The sequence below is a fragment of the Aphelocoma coerulescens genome, chromosome 15 (genome assembly GCF_041296385.1).
Source record: "Aphelocoma coerulescens isolate FSJ_1873_10779 chromosome 15, UR_Acoe_1.0, whole genome shotgun sequence".
Taxonomy (NCBI): domain Eukaryota; kingdom Metazoa; phylum Chordata; class Aves; order Passeriformes; family Corvidae; genus Aphelocoma; species Aphelocoma coerulescens.
Window position 1 is genome coordinate 10103819 of NC_091029.1, and position 19862 is coordinate 10123680.

General features: G+C 43.3%; 2 protein-coding genes across 12 annotated transcripts in view; one reads left to right on the forward strand and one right to left on the reverse strand.

Moving 5' to 3' along the window:
- PISD (phosphatidylserine decarboxylase) overlaps positions 1-19764 on the forward strand; it is a 23699-nt gene extending 3935 nt beyond the window's left edge. For 2 of the 9 annotated variants that reach the window (XM_069031237.1, XM_069031232.1), the window contains exons 3-8: positions 3063-3238; positions 15513-15749; positions 15875-16013; positions 16735-16881; positions 17590-17750; positions 18062-19764. In XM_069031237.1, the coding sequence (XP_068887338.1) occupies positions 3063-3238; positions 15513-15749; positions 15875-16013; positions 16735-16881; positions 17590-17750; positions 18062-18283 (1082 nt within the window). In that variant the 3' untranslated portion in view covers positions 18284-19764. The other 7 variants (XM_069031236.1, XM_069031234.1, XM_069031238.1 and 4 more) reach the window with 7 other exon arrangements.
- Positions 17693-19862, reverse strand: part of SFI1 (SFI1 centrin binding protein) — a 29953-nt gene continuing 27783 nt past the window's right edge. For all 3 annotated transcript variants that reach the window (XM_069031217.1, XM_069031219.1, XM_069031215.1), the window contains one exon: positions 17693-17777. The gene's annotated coding sequence lies outside the window, so the exon portion shown is untranslated. The remainder of the gene's footprint in view (positions 17778-19862) is intronic.

Consider the following 19862-nt stretch of genomic DNA (forward strand, 5'->3'; position numbering starts at 1 on the left):
AAGTTTCTGTAGCTGGGTAATGCTGTGAAGATCAGATATTATTGTTTGTTTTTAAGGAATATTTGTAAACTTGTAGCATGTGCATTGTCATATATTAGTATCACAAATCATACAGTCTTCAATTTTTGTTTCCTTGCCAGCTGAGCTATTGGTCCCATTTTCGAAAACCATTTCTTTGGGTTAACTTGCCTGTCCAAATGCTTTGTCTGGCATATCATATATGAATATTTCATTATTGAAATATATGCTTACACAGATGAATAGAAACAGCAGCTCTTTGTTGTCTATAAATCAAAGTCATTACATAAAAATAATCTTGGAAGTTGAGACATAGTGCAAAGTTGTTGATCACAAGGAAGAAAAGGTCATTTTAGTCAAAATTAGCTTTGAGTTTTGAACAAGTCACCTTTTAGCCTGTCTTTTTCTAATTCGTTGATATTTCAGATTCTGATTTGGATTTAAATCTAGATGATTTGCACATGATGTCATTAGAAAGGAAAGATAACTCTTCTCTAGTTTTATCTCTACTCCTTATAATGGCCTCCTCTAAGTGTTTGTGTCATGTCCTAGAAGAAATTCTTAATTTGGTCAGAGTAATGAAGCAGCATTTATATTACTGCATCTAACTGCGTAAACTAGAGCACTCCTGCCATTATTCGGTTTGCTTTCTCATCCTGCATTTTTCAGCGTTTCTGAGGGAATGTGTCTTTTTCACCTGTTCCAGAGAAGGAACCTGCTACTATCTTTTTATTCTCATTAGCTGAATATACTCAGTGTTTAAAAGAATTCTGGAAGAGGTTGGCTTTACCTGTGAGGGCCTCAGATTTAGGGTAGTATCTAAAACTGTTACTAGTACATTAACAGTCCTGCATCTTTTTCCTCTTGTCCTGGACTTGTTTCTAGTGGCTCTTGTGCCAAGGTATGAGCTCTCCACACATTCTCATGCTGCTTTCCAGGGAGCAGCAGTAGCATCATTAGAGAACACGATGTTCAGCTGAAATCTAAATGGTGCCAGCTGCCTAAACCTAGATCTGTTGCCAGAATCAGTAACTAGTGCTCTTGTCTTAGAATTTGTAAACTTGTGTGAATTCCATTTGTGTCTGAAAAGTGTGGAATTTTATTTTTGTGAGGGCAAAAAAGCTTAACAGTGGCATGTTGGATGCCTTTGCAGTGGTAGTGTTTTGGAGACCAGTTACAGAAATGCTGTTTCATTAATACTGGACATGCGTAAAAGTCAGCTCTTCATTTATCAACGACTTAAGTTGTGTTTGCTGTGGCTTGTGGAACACCACATGGTTTGGTAACTATTACAGGAAGAGAAACGTTCACATGGGTGCAATCAATAGAGGCTCTTGAAGCAGAAACAGCTTCTCTCTGGATCCAAACCAGAAAGAGCTGTTCCTGCTGAGGGGTTTTGGTTTGGGAATTTGTGAAACTGCTGAAATTGCTGAGCAGCTTTGCTAACTTAGAAACAAAAATGTGGTGGAAAGGAGTCAAAGGCTTTACAGCTAAAGAGTATCATTGGTCTGTGTACAGACACTTCTGTTGAAATAGTGATGCAAAGTTGAAAGGTTGTAGAGTCCTTGTAAATTCAAGTAAGTCTGTCTTTTTAAACATTCAACTGTTCTAAATGATCCCTCTCCTTCATTGAGGATTGTTCTTTAGGAAAGAATAATTTTTAGAATATTAACTGTAACTGTAGTTGCTGCCTTGTTTGTTTATTGAGTTTGTTTTTTTCCTCCAGAAAATAAATTGCTTTTATTTTTTTAAGGAGGAACAAAGCTGGTTTTGTTTTATGATGCATTTAGAATATGTAATTTAAGCAATGTTTTACATCACAAGTGTAGGAAAGAAATTATAAAGAAATATTATTTTGATAAAAGAAAATGTGGACAAGAATTACTTTTATTTGGCATCTTTTTGCAGCATCATGGCTGAATGCTTCTAATCAACTCAACTACTTAGAACTAAAGCTCTCCAGACTTCGAAACAATTACGCTTTGTCTCTGTGTGCCTAGAAATAGAGTTGGTGTTGACTGAATTCTTTTGGTTGCTAATGCATCCTTTCATAGTCAAACTCTAAGAAGCCTGACTTTGATGGAGCAAGATAAAGTCCATTGGGTTTGATTCTGTCACATCCAAGTTAATGATTGTTGTGGAAATGACAGTAATCAGTATCAAGAATTGGTTCTGGGCATTTTCTGTCAGGTAGTGACTTGTACTCATTGCTGAGAACTTCTGATTGACTGGAAGACAGACAGGAGCAGCACAGTCTAATACTGATTTAGCCCTGGACAGATTTGTTTCCTCTGAAGATTTTGGAAGGGAAATATTCTCGTGGCTGTGCCTGTCCCATGCTTGGTCTGTTGCTTAGTGACCGTGCCGTGTCCTTGTATCTCACAGTGACTGCAAGGCTGGACTTAAGCAGGAGAAGCTTGGTAGTTACTCAGTAAAAAAATGAAATACTACACATCTCTTTGTTTCACGTGGTGACTTGTATTACAGCAGAAATGTGCTGTTTTCCTGTTTACCAAACCTACTCTAAAACAGGCCAGAATTTCCTTCCCTCTTGCAGTTAGCTGTACCATCTGGGGATTCCCTAACTGTAGTGAAAGCTTGAATGACTTAGAAGCGTGAAGCTTCACGGTAGTACAGATTGTTCGCCAGCAAATGATTATTCCACATAGTACCAACATTCTCACAGTAGGAAAGTGTGATAGTGCTGTCAGACACTAATTGTATGTATTTCTCCGTGGGGCTTTCAGGGAGCACAATTTATGTATATTTTAGGGAGAAGAATGTTGGAAGCATGTGGGGTGGCAGGTACGGGGATGAGGTTAAAACCACAGATGACCAATTAGTGTTGGTCAGCTGAGTTACAGTAACTTGGTAAACTGCAATAACTGGAGTACTCGGGAGCACCTGTACATACCTTCTGTGTTGGATTTATTTTCTAATCACATTTTCATCACCCAAGCTCACATCCCTCACTGCACAGAATTGCTTTTTCTTTATTGTGTAGCTGTACTCCTTCCTGAAGTCTGAGATTTTTTCTGTTACAGACAGGAAGAAGCTTCATACTGCTCCGGTGGGGCAAGTCTTCCGCCTGCGGCCCTTCCATGTTCTGGTAGCTACAGGTGGAGGATATGCAGGATACAGAAAATATGAGGATTACAAGTTGGAACAGCTGGAGAAGAGGGGCATAGAGGTGCCTGTGAAGCTTGCAAGTGAATGGGAGGTAAGAAACTTGGGGCAATTTTACTTCTGCCACATTTGATGCAAAGTTCCTTTGCTTCCATTTCAACACAGAAATCTTTAATTTGCCTCTACTGACAACATGTTCTTGACAGCTCATGGAACTAAAGTTTCTGTCACTTCACTAACTCACTCTGGCTGAAGTCATGATACGTTAGGAACTGCCAGCAACTCCTCCATCTTTCAGTGTGGCTGACACCATATGTGCTTTGCAATAAAGCTGAGATGGAATTAATGCCTGGTTAATAAAAATCTACCTGTTTCCTCTATGAATATATAACAAGACCTTTTTTCCATAGGTAACACTTAGGTCTGTAATTCCTCTTGATCCTGAGGGATTTTTGCCTTTTCCTTCTGGATTCCAATGAGTTGAGAAATTATTGTGAAATTGCAGAGTGGGTGTATCAGATTCATAGGTCAAATACCCATTGCAGAATTTGAAGTAAGAAATACTTCATGTCTTCCTATAACTGCTGTATTGCCTTTGAAGTATATTGTACAACTCCATGTTGGACAGTTTTATATATGGTGTTCTTCCAAACAGTCAGGTGAGTGCCTGCTTCAGTGCCACTTCTGAAGCCAAGGAGTTAAAAATTCTAGGATTGTAAGGTTGTGTAGGAGATGCTTCAGTGTGACCTTTGGCATCCTGGTTTCTTTGCATTCCTGAGCACACTGCCAGCGCATAAATGATTTGTCCACATGCCTGTGGGGGACTAGGCTGGAATCCCTAAATTCGTTTTCACTAGTGACCCAAATCAGATATGATCCAGACAGTCCAGATGCTAACAGCTTAGGTTATGATAGCTCCTTGGGAATCTGTCTGTAAATCTGTCTTCTGTATATTCTTTTCCTGCTGAAGTTTGTTTCAAACGGGTTCTGATTTTAAAAAAAAACTGGTAAGTGTCCATGGAGTATTTATTTAACAAGGCAATGTCAATTCCATTTTGATACTTGAAAACAAATATTCTTTTGTTAGTGTTCATACTTTCTGGTATGAAATTGGGTAATTTTCTTACTGCATTTGCATTCTTTCATTATACTGATATGCTGGTTTGTTATTATTTGGTGAAGCTAAGAGTATTGCTTTTGATGAAAGAGCTCTAAAGGATTTGGTTTTTACAGTGGGGAAACACACGAAGAATTTCAAACTGATAAGCAGGGCTCCAAATGCAGCAGACCATAGTAGGAGACACTAACAAGATGTCCTAGTCCTTCCTGATGTGTTTAAGTTCTGCTGAATGCTTCTGTGGGAGGGAAAGGAAGCTCAATAGTTATGATGAAAAAGAGAAACTGTTCAGACGTTGCAAGAAATATCCCAAACAATGGAGGATTCAAGAAAAATAAGAGCTGCATTGTTCCTTCTTATTGTAAAGTGGAATGGGTTTTTATGCTGACTTATCATTTTCCATTATTCTGTCTTTTGCATCACTGGACGCACACTTAGGAGTGTGGAAGGGGGTGTTGTCTTGGTTTTAGGGCAGAATAAGCCTTTGCTTAGGCAAAGAGAGACCAAGTGTGATTGAATGGGCTTTGAAAGAGTAATAGAACGAGAAACTGGTGCACATGCCCTCACTGCCGAGCCTGCTGCTCTGAAGTGCTTATTCCACAGTACCAGCTTCATGTTCCTGTGGGAATGTGGACCATCTTCCACCTGCCAGCTCTGTGTGTAAGGCAGATTCCCCTGCTTCTGAGCCGAAGACAGACATTAAATGGGTAGTCCTCACCCTGTTGAGCAGGCATAGAAGTTCTTCCTGTAGCAGAGGTACATGCTGGAATCCTCATTGAGGTGTGTGCATCATTTTTGACTGAATTACAGAGAGTCAGTACACTTCGGCATGGTTTTGTTTTGCTTGAGCGTCATAAAAGAATGGGGGGGAAAAATGAATCTGGTGCAAGTCAAATGTCCCTTCAGTTTCTCCACAGGGAAAGACAGAACTATTGTTTCTTTGGCACAGACCTTTTCTTTGTGTAATTTTCTTAGAGACATTCTGTCGCTAATAGCTTGAGCTGATTAATGCCTTAGTGTCTCCTACTGTGAATACCAGTGGGGATCAGCTTACATTTAATTAGATGAGGTAAAGCAGAGGGCTTGGAGGGAGACAGGTAGATGTTTATCAGATGGATCGAAGCTCATTGTTCCAAATCTTTGCTGTCACAGAACATTTCCTGGCTGGGATCTGCATGCATGGCATGCCATTCATATGCTAACTGGAAGCATTTTGCTTCTTCTTACCTGGGCACCAGGGCACTGTTGATACAGGATCAAAGAATTACTGTGGGAAAGCCTGGCCAGAGCCGGAGTTTGGAGGAACAGTGACCAGATGAACAAGAGTTTTGAGAGAGGAACTTGTAGGTGTCCTTTGCTCCCATAGTTTGTTCTGTTCTGTGTAAGGAAAAAGCAGTGTTTGTTGGAGTGACGTGTGCCAGGAAAAGCACAGTAAACATCTCTGGAAGTGAGCTCCAGTGTTCAAACTGCTGCTTATTGTCTTGGGCCAGTTTTTAAAAACAATTCACCAGGAAAGCGCTTGAGCATAGGTTTAGGATTCTCAGAGGTAAGAAAAACACAGCCCTTCCTACTGATGTCAGAGAGTGCTTCTATTTATGTAACAGAGGATACTGGTGCTCTTATGGCAGTACAATACTAAACGTGCTTTTCTTGGCCCAGAGGAGACATTTAGTATTATGGTAAGAGGAATGTATCAATATCTGATTTTTTTTTTTTTTATCTGACTTTGGAAGAAACACAATCTCCAGTTGGTCTCTTAGTCCTCATTCTTGCTCCTAGGTTCTGATGCTTGGAGTTTTATTGGAGCATATATGCAATTATGAAAAAAAAATCCTTGTAAAGTGGTCCAAAGTACACAAGAAAGATGGTCAGAAAATGTTAAAACCAGTGACATTTCAACAGCATCAAATTGTGTAAAGGGTGCAGTGGTGTAAATGTTGTTCTTCGTTGTCCTGGAAAATTGAAACAAGTAAAATCAGTTTGGGCTTGTGGTTGTTTTTTTTTTTTCTTTAATCTAAACAGTGGGAAGGCTTTTTGACCAGATGAGTCTGTTCTACCTCGTGCAACTTCCTGAGCAATCCTCAGCATTTTGCTGAGATTATGGAGCAGTTAATCTGAGCGTTTCGGAAGCAGTTTATGAGCCTGCAGCACGCTTTCCTGCTTTGGCTGCCAGTGCCTGTGTGGGATTGTGTTACCGCACCGGGACACGCGGTGGGAAGCTGTCTCCGGGAAGCTGTGCAATGCACAGAATCCGCACCGGTGCCTTGCTCCCCAGCAAGTCTCTTTCCCTATTGTCCGGGCCAGCAGCTCTTTAGGAAGCTGAGCGCTGATCCCCAAGAGTGCCAGACCCTCCCAGGGCAGCTCCTTCTCCCGCGGGCCGCCGCCAGGCAAGACATCACTGTCGCCGTGTTCGGGTGCCCTCCGGTCTCTCTTCCTTTGCGTTCGTGCTGCCCTGGCCCCTCCTCCGAAGGGGCCGGGGCCCTGCGGGAAGGAGCCGGCGTGCAGCGCCAGTGGCTGGAAGCGAGGCGGGGCCCCGCGCCGCTTCCTTAAGGCGAGGACGCGCCGGCACCGCCGCGGGGAGTGGGCGGGAGCGAGGCCGGGGACCCGGGTGCCGCCGCCGGGAGGTAGGTGGGGATCTACCGGGCCGGGGGATGCGGGTGTGGCTGCCATCCGCTCCCCTGCCCGGCCGGAGAAGGGGCCCCAGGGGCGGGATGGCTGCGGCCGGCGCGATGGGGGGTTCGCAGTCCGCTGAACTTTGTTCACGTGTCTGAAAACTGCTTTGGAAGGAAGGGTCGGTGTCGTATTTCGGCGATTGAAGGCGAAAAGCCGGGACGAAGGAGACTTCCCTGGGCATCAGGTAAGGACTACTGGACCGCAGGGCAGATGGGCGAGAGCTGGCGGCCAAGGGGCGATTCACTCTGGCTTGCTGGAAATTTCAAGCGATGTTCCAAAGTTGACTCTGTCATGAGTAATCTCTGAGTAGATTTAATCAGAATGAGTCTGTTGGACCTGCCTTATCGGAGTCCAGAGTCCTGCGGGGCGGGCAGGGGGGCGAAGAGCCGCCGGAGCCTTTGCGCAGCTTCCGCCGGGTGCTGCTCTGTGGGGAGCATGTAACGCGGCTTATGCTTCCTTTAAAGATCCTCAATGGAGCTGAGAGTTTGCTTTACCGGTATCTTAAGCTAAAATAATGGGGGGATAGTAGGGAGTGGTACTGGAGAGTGTTGTTTTAAACCATTAATTGGAAATTACTACTGCAAAGTATTAAAAGGGTGCCATCAAATTTCATGTCACTTTGTAAATAAAGCTTTATCTCCTTGCTTCTCAGAAGAGCTCTTTGAGACTGTATAACAGGCTTTTTGCATAGAATTCAGATTTTAAGTTTCAGAAATAATCCAGTCGTCCACTTAGGCTATCCTAAAATAGTACTTTTTCCCTCTGCTCTATTTATAGAAAGCTACTGAAACAGCATTGTAAAGTTAGGGAAAAACAATAAAAATGTTTTTTCATAATACCCTAAGAGAAAATGTATAGAAAGGCTTTTTCAAATGGGAAGTAAAGAATTTCAGACATTTAAGGTGGATGCAGCCGAGCATGGTACGTTTCATGAGCCAGCGCCGGTAAATCCGCGGAGAATGGTCCCCGTTGGCCGATTCTTCCCGGCAGAGCCGGGGCGAAGGCGCTGCCCAGCAATTCCGCGGCCTTGGCAGGCGCTCAGCGTGTGCTCAGGTTTCCCAGCAGCATCGGGGCAGTTCTATTGTGCTCTCGGAGTTCAGGAGTTCTTGCCTGGGTGTGGAGCATCCAGTGTTTCTCCTGCCGGGCTGCCTGCGGAGAAGGTTGGATGGGAGCAGGGATGACGTGTCTGATACTGAACAGTTACTGCTGGAAAAGGAACGGGACCTTTAACAAACGGTCACCGAATATCTTTCCCCTGAGTGCAAGACCGTAGTTTTTGTTGGCCCTTGAATACAGCACTGGGATGCATTCGGTCCATTTTTAAAATAGTAGTTCTGTTACCAGATGTAGGAAGTGTGACCAGAGGGCTTTGAGCACTGACCAGCACATTCCAAGCCTAATGATTCATGCTTATGGTTTAAAACCGCGGCTGCACGTTTGAAGCTCAGTTGCATATTAGTCTTTCTTGCAATTGCCTTGCTGTGTTGTTTTTTGAAACTTGAGAGAAGGACTTGAGTAGTTAATAATTTGACAAGTAATTAAAAGAGGTTACTGGATTTGATGCTTATTTGAGCTGACAGAGCAGAAGGGTGTTGCATAGCTGGCAGATTAGCACTTCTCTATGAGATAATAATGCTCTATGGATTGATACCTGCCGGTAACTGCTGTTTTATTTGCCCAGCATGGATTCTGAGTGAGTTCAGACAGGTGAGGGAGTTTGGTAATGGTGTCCAACCCTTACAAACCAAAAATTTTAAGATTCTTGTCTAAGCTGATGATGACACAGGCTTTGGGCACTGCCTGCATCCCAAGAGGTCCAGCTGTTGAGATGCCATTTTATGAGCTCCTCTGTCATGAGCTGTTTGATGAGCAGTTCTTGTTCCTTTCCCCATGGAAAGCAGGTAAACTCAGGGTGGATTTTTCATTTCAGCCTTCTTACACTGTAGGAACTGTACATTGCTTCTGGGGCAGCCACAGCAGGGATGGCAACTCACTAGGTATGTCAGCATCTAAGCAGGACTCAGGTATTGGCATCCTGGTGAATGTAATGAGGGGAGTAGAGCAGAACTTAAGAGAAACTTCTTACTTGGCTGAGTGTAGTTTTCTTAAGAAGTGGAGGAAAAAACTTTTAACACCAGTGTTTTCCCCTTCCTGGAGAGGAATTTCTCTTGCCCCACATTTTTTGGTTTGGACTGAAGCGTGGTACTACCTACTGCATCAGGCTATAGAACATCTCAGTGTCTGGGTTTTTTTAAGGGAGCAGGTCAGCTGTTTAGCTGATTCCATGCTTTCACAGAATCATGGTTACTCAGTTGAGAATATAATAATTCCTTAAAAGTGTTTTGAGGGATAAAATTGAATTTTACTGAAAGAGCTTGTGGGTTACCTCCCTTATCTTGAAGGGAAGAGCACTGAAGGGAATGTAGTTAAGACGTGTGTTTGCTCTCTTGTCTCTCTGCAAGGGCGAGGGTAGCACAGGAGGAGGTGGGATAGGGAGCAGGGTTCCCCCCCGCAGCTGCAGGAGCTGGCCCTGGCCGGGAGCTACTGAGCTGGGTGCTCTGCTGCTCCTGCTCAGCTCCACCAGGGCCAAACGAACTCACTCCCCACAGTTCTGTGAACACAGGTGTTCAGTGTGAAAATAATTTTGTCTTGGCCTGATGAAGTTTCTTTTGAAACAATGTTGATTTAGCTTGTTGCTGTTTAAAATTAAGTTTTTACTGGTGGTCATTTCTAATGTTCCCAGTGAATGGAGAAGTAGCTCCCCTGTGCTCTTTTCTTTGAATTTTGATAGGATTTTGGCTAACTGCTTTCAGCATTTGACTATACAGATGGCTTCGTTTGTGTTGTGTAGGAGTTTCTTGTGCCAGCCAAAGAAAGACTAAATGATATTTTAAATAGGAAAACAAAAAGAGTTGGCACAAGGTTCAGGGAGGAAGGAGTATGTTTTGAGTGCTTTCAGTCGATCTTAAATTAGCCTTCTTTCAATTAGCTGGATTTTTTTTTTTTAAATGCTGTTGTTAAAATTCAGCTTAAACAACACATACACAGGTCTTGGAACTTCCTGACACATAGAATACCATATAGAAGTTTTCTTCCTGAAAAAAAATACTCTAATGTAGGATCTCCAGAGGTGTTTCTAGGGGGTATCTGTAATATTTGGCATTGAAGGCCAGTCAAAATACACAATTACTGCTTGGATATTTTCCTTTTGAAGCCTGACTGGGGTGCCATTAGCTAGTTAATTCTAGCTTTTCCTGCTGGTCCTCCCACTCCTCCTGCCTTATTCCTATTACAATACAAGCCTTTCCTTCTATCAGAGCAGCAGTGCTCTTTTTGATCTGCTCTGTGAGGCACACAGTTTTCATGGTGCTTAGAAGGCTTTGGAAACAAGGAGGGTTTTGATTGATTGTTTTCAGCCCAGACTTAGCAGAAAGCAGAAGTGAAATGGAGCCACTAGAGAGTCAGCCCCGAAATTGTTCTGGGTATTTGGTTTAATCTTGAGGTAAGATGTAGCTATCTGACTTCCGCTTTCTGAACCAGGGCTCCCTTAACAATCCAAACCCAGTCACAGGAGATACAGAAAGTCTATGTTTGAGGTGTGTTCTGTAGGGTTAAAGAGTGAAATTTCTCTGTACATTTAGAATGTTCAGATAGAAACACTGCAGCCTTTGGTCTTTAAAAACAAAACCAGCTTCCTTTACTCCTGTTTTTTATTTTAGTTCTACTGGACATAAAAACTGTGACAGTACCGAGTCACATAATAGGCGCAAAACACTTGTTTTATACCCAGTTCTCAAGCTGGCCCTAAAACTGGCTTATGTTGTATGTATCTGGTTATTTGTAGAAGAATGTCCATTAGGGGAAGCAATGTTCCCCTAAGTGAGTGTTTTGAGATGGAAGGAGACTTATGGAGATGCATGTTTGTGCCTGGCAAGCGTTGTAAAATAGAAAGACGTTCCTTTCTTTCCTGTTTTCTTCTTTACAAGCTGGACAATAAGAGCAGGAAAGGATTTTTGGTGCCCAGCAGTCTAGAACTGTTTTAGGAGCAGCTGCTGCACTGCAGAATTGAAGCTGGGCGTTATCTCCTCCTCCTCTCCGCCCCACTCCTCCTCTCCGCCCCACCCCTCCTCCCAGCCTTGCATTCAGGCTGGCACTGAGATGAGTTGTGCAGGGCCAGCTGGCTGCTCCTCTCACTAGTGCATCACTGCCCAGCAGCCTGGGACAAACTGCAGGGTGCTTTTTGGGGAGTTGGGTTCCAATGGCCACTCGGACTAGCAAGAAGCAAGGACTGCTCATATGGACAGCTCATTTTTATCATGTGCAGAGTCGGCTTTGTAGTGGGATGTTGAAATGTGACACAATGCCTGTTTGTTTGCAATAGCTGCAACCCTCCTAGCAGAGATTCAAGTGGGAAACAGAGAGGGAATCCAGAGACAAACCAGCGGGGGATTTAGGAACTGTGACGCCGTGTCCTCTCTCCTGTGCCGGAGCAAGCAAAGGAAAGAGAGGTACAGGAAAAAAGACTGAGCCTTGCAACAGCCTTCACCCTGACGATGTGTCAGTCAAACACCCTGCAGGGACCAGAGCTCCACACAGGGAAATGGTGAGATGCTATAAAGCTTTATCTAACCCTCCACCCTCTTGCTACAACCTCCACAAAGTTAAAATTCATGTCCGGAGGCTGCGTTCAGGGAACGGCGGCAGCAGCAGCTGTGCCGGGGACAAGCACCCACAGCTGGAGAGTCCCGGTCTGGCTGGCTCTGCCGGTGGGACACCAAGTAGGAGAACTCATTTCAGGTACTGTTCAGTATTTTCTGCTTTGCAGGAACGGTCACTGACGCGGGAGGGAGGCTGGGAGGGTTTCTGGGCAGAAGGAGCGGGAGCCATCTGCAAAGCTTTTGTTTGCCCTAATTATTATAAAGCTCCTTATACATTGCTTTGGGAGACAAGGGCATGCTGTTCCATGACAAGGGGAATGGGGAAGCTTTCATTCTTTTCCCTTCTACTCTCTATCACTAGAAGAATGGAAAAATTAGTTGAGGGGCCACTCTGAAACCAGGCCAAGGCAGTGAGAAGCCCGAGGGCTCCAGAGCAATGCAGCTCTGCAGGGATTGGTCCAGGAGCGACTGCAGTGAAGGGGGGGAGAGCAGCAGGAGGGGGAGAATGGGACCCAACCCGGCTGCTGGCCCGCCAGCCTTGCAAGCTGCTAGGTGGTAAGGATGGGAGGGAGAATGTGATGTGCCCCTTCCTATTCCCATGTTGAGTCAGTCCCACCTCCTGCTGAGAAGCCAGCATTAACTCTGCTGAGACAGGACTTCTGCTCAAGGTTCTTTTTCCCTGTTGCATTGTGATGCACAGATTATTCTCTGTTTATTTATTAATTCTTCATGGGAAAGAAGTTGTGTTCACTGCAGAAAAAAAAAATCTCTGAGCCAAAAGGCACCATCTTGCATCCCAAAGTGGTGACAGTTGTACCTGTCTGCCTGATATTCTAATTCTGATCCAACTTTTGGAAAGAATGAGTTGGAAAGAAATTTTCTTTTTAAATTCTCAGCTTCTTTCCATCTTGGAAAGACATATGCAGTATTTTGTAGTTCCTCCTTCATGTCACAGAATGAGACAGCAAGAAAGCAAGCTGTTGGGAGCAGCCAGACTTTGCCACTTGAGTTTGTGTGTGCACATCGCTGTGTCCTGGCTGCCAGAGAACAGTCTCCTAGCCAGGAGTTCAGTCAGTCATTTGAATAGTTTGTCCTCAGGTAGGCAGATTTCCAATTGATAATGGGACCTTGGAAATGCCAGTGGTTTTTTCATGAATAGAAACCAAAGAATAAATGGGCACCTGAAGGGTTTTGCATCCAGACCTCCTGCAAGGCTCTGAACTGAGGCCCTTGATGTCTGTCCTCTGCTAAGAAGCTGAGTGGCTTTTCCCTCTGAGAGTTAGAAGGTCAACTTCTCCTCATGGCCATTTGTGCAAAATGATATCCCTCTCAGTCAGCACATCCATGTAACAAAAAAAATCAGAGATGCAGCTGGTTATGAGACAGAGGAGTTGATTATTGGGCTATGGAGACTAGATTGTCTTGCAGTAGTAGAAACAGTGGCTTTGTCCACATGTTCCCTATTCAGAACCAGGGTATTCAGTGAAGGCTTTAAGACCTGAAACTGGTCTTACCTTTAATTTTTGAGGATGTTACTCATAAAATGTGACCTGTGAAGGTAAACACCATTATTTGGACAGAGGACTTTTGTATTTTAGATAAACTGTTCTTTTTTGGGAAGGGGAGGAACTGATCAAAATAAAGGAGTAAAGACTTGTAGTATCAATGATTAAGTAATGTTTAGGAGGAATAACTCACCCCCAGCTGTCAGAAGCTGGTGGCTCTGCAGCTGAGATATCTGACCCTCTGATGCTGTGTATGTAATCTTTCAGGTTGCAATTCCCCCAGCTGGCCCTGAGGCGAAGGTTGGGCCAGCTGAGCTGTATGTCTAGGCCTGCTCTGAAACTCCGTTCTTGGCCTCTGACTATTCTCTATTACCTTCTGCCTTTCGGTGCTCTTAAACCCTTGACCAGAGTGGGATGGAGGCCCATGAGCAGGGTAAGTGTGAGCAGGTCTCTCGTGCACCATGTCTGGGAGCTGTGTGTCCTGGAGGAGCTGACAGCAGCTGGGGGGAAGAGTTGCTTCATGCAGGACAGCCTGGTGATCACTGGTGTGAAGGCAGAGGTGCAATTCATGCTTCTGTATAGTTTTTACTGTTTGTGGTTGTGTTGACTAATGCCTTCATAGACAAGTGACTTTATCAGGAGCAGAGAATTACTTTGTCCTCTAACAGTCATGGAAAATCAACACAAACTTCTGAAGGAATGCAGTCACCTCACAGTATCGGGGCTAGGACAAGGAAGACCAAACCTCTTAGCAAGTTCCTTTTCCTGGCCACATTGAAATGGTCTCTTGTTTTTTCTTATTTTCACACTGAGAGGGTTTGTTCCTCAAGTTCATTGAGCACTTGTAGTCCAGCATGTCCAAATGATAAGCAAATCTCTGCTCTGACACTGCTGAGAGCAGGCTATGGGATGCCTTGCACATAGTAATTCTCCCCACAAATCATACAATTCCAGAATCCAACAACCAAGTAAGTATTTTGAAAACAGGAACAAAATTGCCATTCTTAAGCCTATTTCACTGAACATCTGTTCTGTTTGATCCCATCAACTTGAAAACCAGGCTCCTTTGAAGAGAAGAGGCTACTAGGAAATACCACTTTTGACAATTTGTGTGATTTTATAGTTGTATGTACATTTTCTGTGTTGGTAGAAAACAGCAAAGTTAATTTTAGAAATTAATACAGTATAGGACATGTCAAATAAAATGGCAACACATATTTTTCATCAGTACTTCAGCTTACATAACCTAAGGTACTGTTCATTTAGAAGGTTTTATCTGTTGGTACTTCCTTTCTGAAATATACCTGTATGTACACAGGATGGTGATTTGTAAGTGAATTCTTAATTTGCTGTGTTTGATATGATGGAGCCAGTGTGTGCTTCTGTTTGTGTTTATGGCTGTGTTTTGCAAGACTTCATTATGAAAGATATGATTGAGAACAAATGATAACTCTCACTAAGAAAAAAACCAAGTTTCAGCTGTGAGTTGAATGTAACTGAGCTGTACTGTTCAAAAACAAAGCACCAGTCAGCAGATCACCACTTCCTTTGCAAAACTGTTTTCAGCGTGTTCAGTTCCCTTGGTCCATATTCCCCAGCTCCCCCCAGTTACATCATAGCCATGTGAGCTTCCTGGCTGACAGGAAGTACCACAAACCCCAAAAGAGTTGTCTGCTGGAATTATCAACAGAAAGACGTTGTCATCTGTCCGCTTACATCAACAGCAGATACCTCTTGCCAGCTTTGTTTCATTTGTTTTCCTTGCTAAAACTTGGGCTTTGGTGCAAGTCCAAAGGTGTATTTCTCCAGAAATAAAGGCACTTTATATTCTTGTGATTAGCAACTCCCATTGTTGTGAGAGGAGTAAGGCTGGTGTAAGTTTATACCTGTGTAGCTGCGTCCATGCGGGTACATTTCAATGGTACTTGCCATTAGAGCAGTACAACACACAGTACTGGGTGTGGGAAACACCCTCAGTAGTAGATGCATCTGATGAGCACGTCATCCAGTCAATTTTCATTTGGTTATTCACAAAAATTTGTACACTGGTAATATTAAACCTTTCTGATTAGCATCCTACTAGAATATGTGCAGTGTCTCTTTTTTTCTGTAAGCCTCAACTTGGGCAGTTTCCAGTAACTTCAGTGTGGCGCTTCAGCCTGCAGGGACTGGAAATTCTGACTTCACTATAAAGTTAAATTAAGTTTCATCCTGTCTCTTACTTACTCTCAACAGAATGGAGGAAATGAGGATGAAGTGCAGTGTTAATTTTTTGTTGCCTTAAAGGCTACTTGGTGTAACCCATGAATTCAAGGGATGGGTTTGCAGGAACAGTTTGATCCTTCCTGTGTTATGGGGAGAAGTAAGAAAGCCATCAGTGGGGAGAACACTGATGTGCTGCAATTCTTCCTTCAGGTTGCCCTGTACAAGTCAGTCCCAACACGGCTGCTCTCACGAGCCTGGGGTCGCCTGAACCAGGTGGAGCTGCCCACGTGGCTGCGGAAGCCTGTGTACAGCCTGTACATCTGGACCTTTGGGGTGAACATGAAGGAGGCAGCTGTGGAGGATCTGCATCACTACAGGAACCTCAGTGAGTTCTTCCGCAGGAAACTGAAACCACAAGTGCGGCCAGTCTGCTGCGTGCATAGTGTGGTGAGTGAAAGGAAGTGAGGGCTTCACCCAGCACTGCCAGCTTCCCTCAGCCCCCAGAGGAATGGCACTGCTTCATAAGGAATTAATGAACTTCTAACTGTTTCCGTTTTTTCTCTTTGCTGTAGATTAGTCCCTCTGATGGAAAGATCCTTAATTTCGGACAGGTAAAAAATTGCGAAGTGGAGCAAGTAAAAGGGGTTACGTATTCTCTGGAATCTTTTTTGGGACCTCGCATCTCCACGGAGGAAATGCATTTTAGTCAGGGTGAGTTCTGCATTTATTCTGCTCTGCCCTTTCAGTGTTCTCAGCAATCATGAGACTAAGAGAGATGGAAAAAATTAACATTTTCTTGCATTGTCAGGAACAAAAGCAGGTCTGATTTTTGGTTCATTTTATTTGGGGGTAACCATGTCGCTGTTCTAGTTCTTCTCTTTCTCACCAGTGGCTTTATACAGTCATGCCTAGCTCATTCTGATTATCTGAACTGAGTTGCTTGGTTCCTACACTTGACTCCAAGATCTGTTGCTATACCACAGCTGCAGCACTTTTGCTGTCACACTGAAACGGGCCCAAGCACTTGCTAGCAAAAACTGTGTAAGCTACTCCTCAGCAAGTGCTCAAGCACTACCCCTCTAATGACTTAGAGGACTCTTAACAAATTCTGTTCTTAAAGGGTAGCTTTAATAAAAATTCTGTTGTACTAGATTTCAGTTTCTGCTCTTTTGCTTAGGGAAGGGCAAACTCCAGAAGAAAAATTTTCACTATGATTAAAACAATCCAGGATCTAATTTTGTTGTAAAGGGAAAGGAACACTTGAAAATATTGGATTCCTGGATGAAACGTATGTTTTTGTAGTCTCACCAATCCACGTGGGCTGCATTTATTCCTCTGCTATTGCACTGGCTCTAACATAGACTGTCTGGCTGTAGTAGATGACTTTAGGAGGAATATATTTAACCCCTTCCTTTCCCTGCTTTCGCTGCAGCCCCACCTGGTAACTCTTTTCAGCAACAACTGGTCACAAAGGAGGGGAATGAGCTCTACCACTGTGTAATTTACCTTGCACCAGGGGATTATCACTGCTTCCATTCACCCACAGACTGGACAGTGTCACACCGACGGCATTTCCCAGGTTGGTTTCTGTTCCTAGAAAACAACTGCAGAGCAGCTATGGAGGGAAGCACTGCTATGCGCCACTGCAGAATGAGACACACCAGTGCCAAAGTTGTACAGTAATATGATGGACAAAAATGATTTGTCACAAACAGTAATGAGTTTTACAGCTGTACAGTTTATAAGAGCAAATCACATATAAATGGTGAAAACAGTAATGTTGTATTCAAACTGTTTGAGCTCTCTGAAGTACCCTTGATGCATGCTGACCTGATTTGTTCCCAAACACTGTTTATTCCGTTTGCTCTTGAAATACAGATAGTTCTGCATATCACACCAAACAGTAGCTCAAAGTATGGTCTCTGCTCATGCTTGGCAAAGAAAATGCAACTGAACAGATACACTATTGGAGCTGCTATTGGATGTTTTTGCAGATAACAAAAATATTTTATTCTTGGTATCTAGCAAAAACCTGAGTATTTGGATTTGGTTTCAAATACCATGAGAGAGAGATTGACCTGTCACACACATCCTTCTGTGACCCTTTTGTCTTCACCACAGACTTCTCTTTCATTTGCTCTGCCTGGCACTTGCTTCTCTTCCTACAAATAACTGACAGAGTTGTTTACTGGATCAGCTCCAGTTATACTGAAAACACCATCTGAGTGGCATTACAATATTGCTACAAACCAGACAACCTAACCTGAATATTTTCTCACTTCTTCAGGCTCTCTGATGTCTGTGAATCCTGGAGTTGCTCGCTGGATCAAGGAACTGTTCTGCCACAATGAACGGGTTGTCCTTACAGGTGACTGGAAACATGGCTTTTTCTCGTTAACAGCTGTAGGAGCAACAAATGTTGGCTCCATCCGCATCTACTTCGACCAGGTGAGCAGGATCATAGCAGGCACCTTTCTGGTGTTAATGGTTGAGGTTGGTGCAGCATAACAAAATGGAAAAAAGAAAAAAATCTTATTACCCTGAAATTAGAGTATTTCACAGTACTGATATTCTAAGACTGATTTCAGCAGTGTTGTCGGCAATATAGACTATTTTTAAAAAATTCCTGTAGCACCTTTGAACTGTGAGTTCCTGCGTGGAAAATGCCTGAGAATGTACAGTACACAGCTGTAGTGATGAATGAATACAGAGCACTGAAATCCCCCAGTAAATCCTTCTCTTCTTCCTTCTCTGCACAGGACTTGCACACGAACAGTCCAAGTTACTCTAAAGGTTCCTACAATGACTTCAGCTTCATATCCAACAACAAGGAGGGAATCCCCATGAGGAAAGGGGAACATTTAGGGGAATTTAACTTAGGCTCTACAATCGTACTAATCTTTGAGGCACCCAAGGACTTCAAATTCAACCTCAAAGCTGGACAGAAAATCCGCTTTGGAGAAGCACTGGGCTCTTTATAGAAACTGTCTCATCAAGAAGATTTTCTATACAAAGGAACTCTTTTCACACCACTGAATGTTTCACTTACCAAGTTTGTATCACTCAGCAGGACCTGGGTGAGCAGAAAAGATGTCACTGCTGCATTAAACTTGAAAGTATTTGGTCTACATTTACCTGCTGCTGGATGTAGAAATGTAATTGAATGATCATGGATGTATCGGGTACAGCTGCCTTTAAAGATGTTGCCCATAGTGGTTTCTGGCCCACCCTGGGCCTGTAGTCTTTCATGTTCTCATCTGAGTGTGCCACAGGATAATTATGTTCTTAGAGCCTCTAAATCCCTTGTAAGCCTTCCTAGACAAGTGCAATGGGAAAGGGTGGAGGGTAGAGATTACCTGTATTTAAAGGGACACTGACAGGCTGAGTCAGACCCTGTACCTTGTATCTGCAGTATCTGTTTTTCAGACCTTGAGTAAAGAATATGTTCCCATATTTATTTTATTCTAAGAAACTCTGCCCAAATTCTTAGACAAAAGCAGTCTCAGAATGCATAGAGGGCCAAACAGTGAAACTGGCTGAGGTGACTTCATTGGCCAAACAGTGAAACTGGCTGAGGTGACTTCATTGCCCAAACAAAGCAAAATATACAAGTCAGTCAGTACAATGCATGACACTCATCCCAAGTTTTGTACTGTTAGACAACTTTAGTTCGTCTAACATTGTCCCTTTAAAAATGGACTTTGCACTGTATTTTAAACCTGAAAACAGTGTCTACATTCCAGACAACAGAACTTGTCATGTTGCAATTTTCTTTTTCTTTTTAAAGACAGACAAAGCTCTGTGTCCTCTTCCTAATCCATGGTTTTATTTTGCTATTCCAGGCCTTAAAAGTTTCTGTCTTTATGAGAGACAGTTAACTTCACCTCTTGGATCAAGGAGTTAGAAGACACACGGCCTATTTTTCTTGGGTGATGTGATAGCAACTAAAATATGGTTTTACTTGCTATGTATCTTAATTGTTACTTTGTCACTAAATTCTTGAAGAATTAGTTCCTCTATTACAGGACAGCTTCAGCTACTTCAGGACCAATTTTTATTGCACAGAGTGAAATGCCTTATGCACTGACTGTGTTTAAAATATTTATGGCTCTTTGAAGAAATCCCCTGTTGCTTCCCAGGTGCCAATCTGGCCCTCCCTTGACTGGCAACAATTTCATCTTACTCAAAATATAAATAAAATGCCACACGGGCTCTGACTTCTGCCCTTATACTTAATGGTAGGAATGTGCTGAAGGCTGAAAGCTTTGTGCTGAAGTTTAATCCACTGTAAAATTTTAGAGCCTCTTTGTGACTTCACATAAGAAGAGTTAAAATCTAACACCTTGGATCTACTGCATGTGGCACTGACAAAAACCACTGCCAAAGTGAAGAGAAATTGAGTTTTAAAGCAATGTGTCAATTGTTTTTTGAGAATAAACTGTTGCAAGTCCCAGCACTCAAACATTTAGAACTGATTTTGCTGTCCAGAGCTTGTTGGAGTGGACAGGCTTATGAAACCTGCCTTTGTGCTTTCTGAAAGGTTTCTCATACTACTTCCTT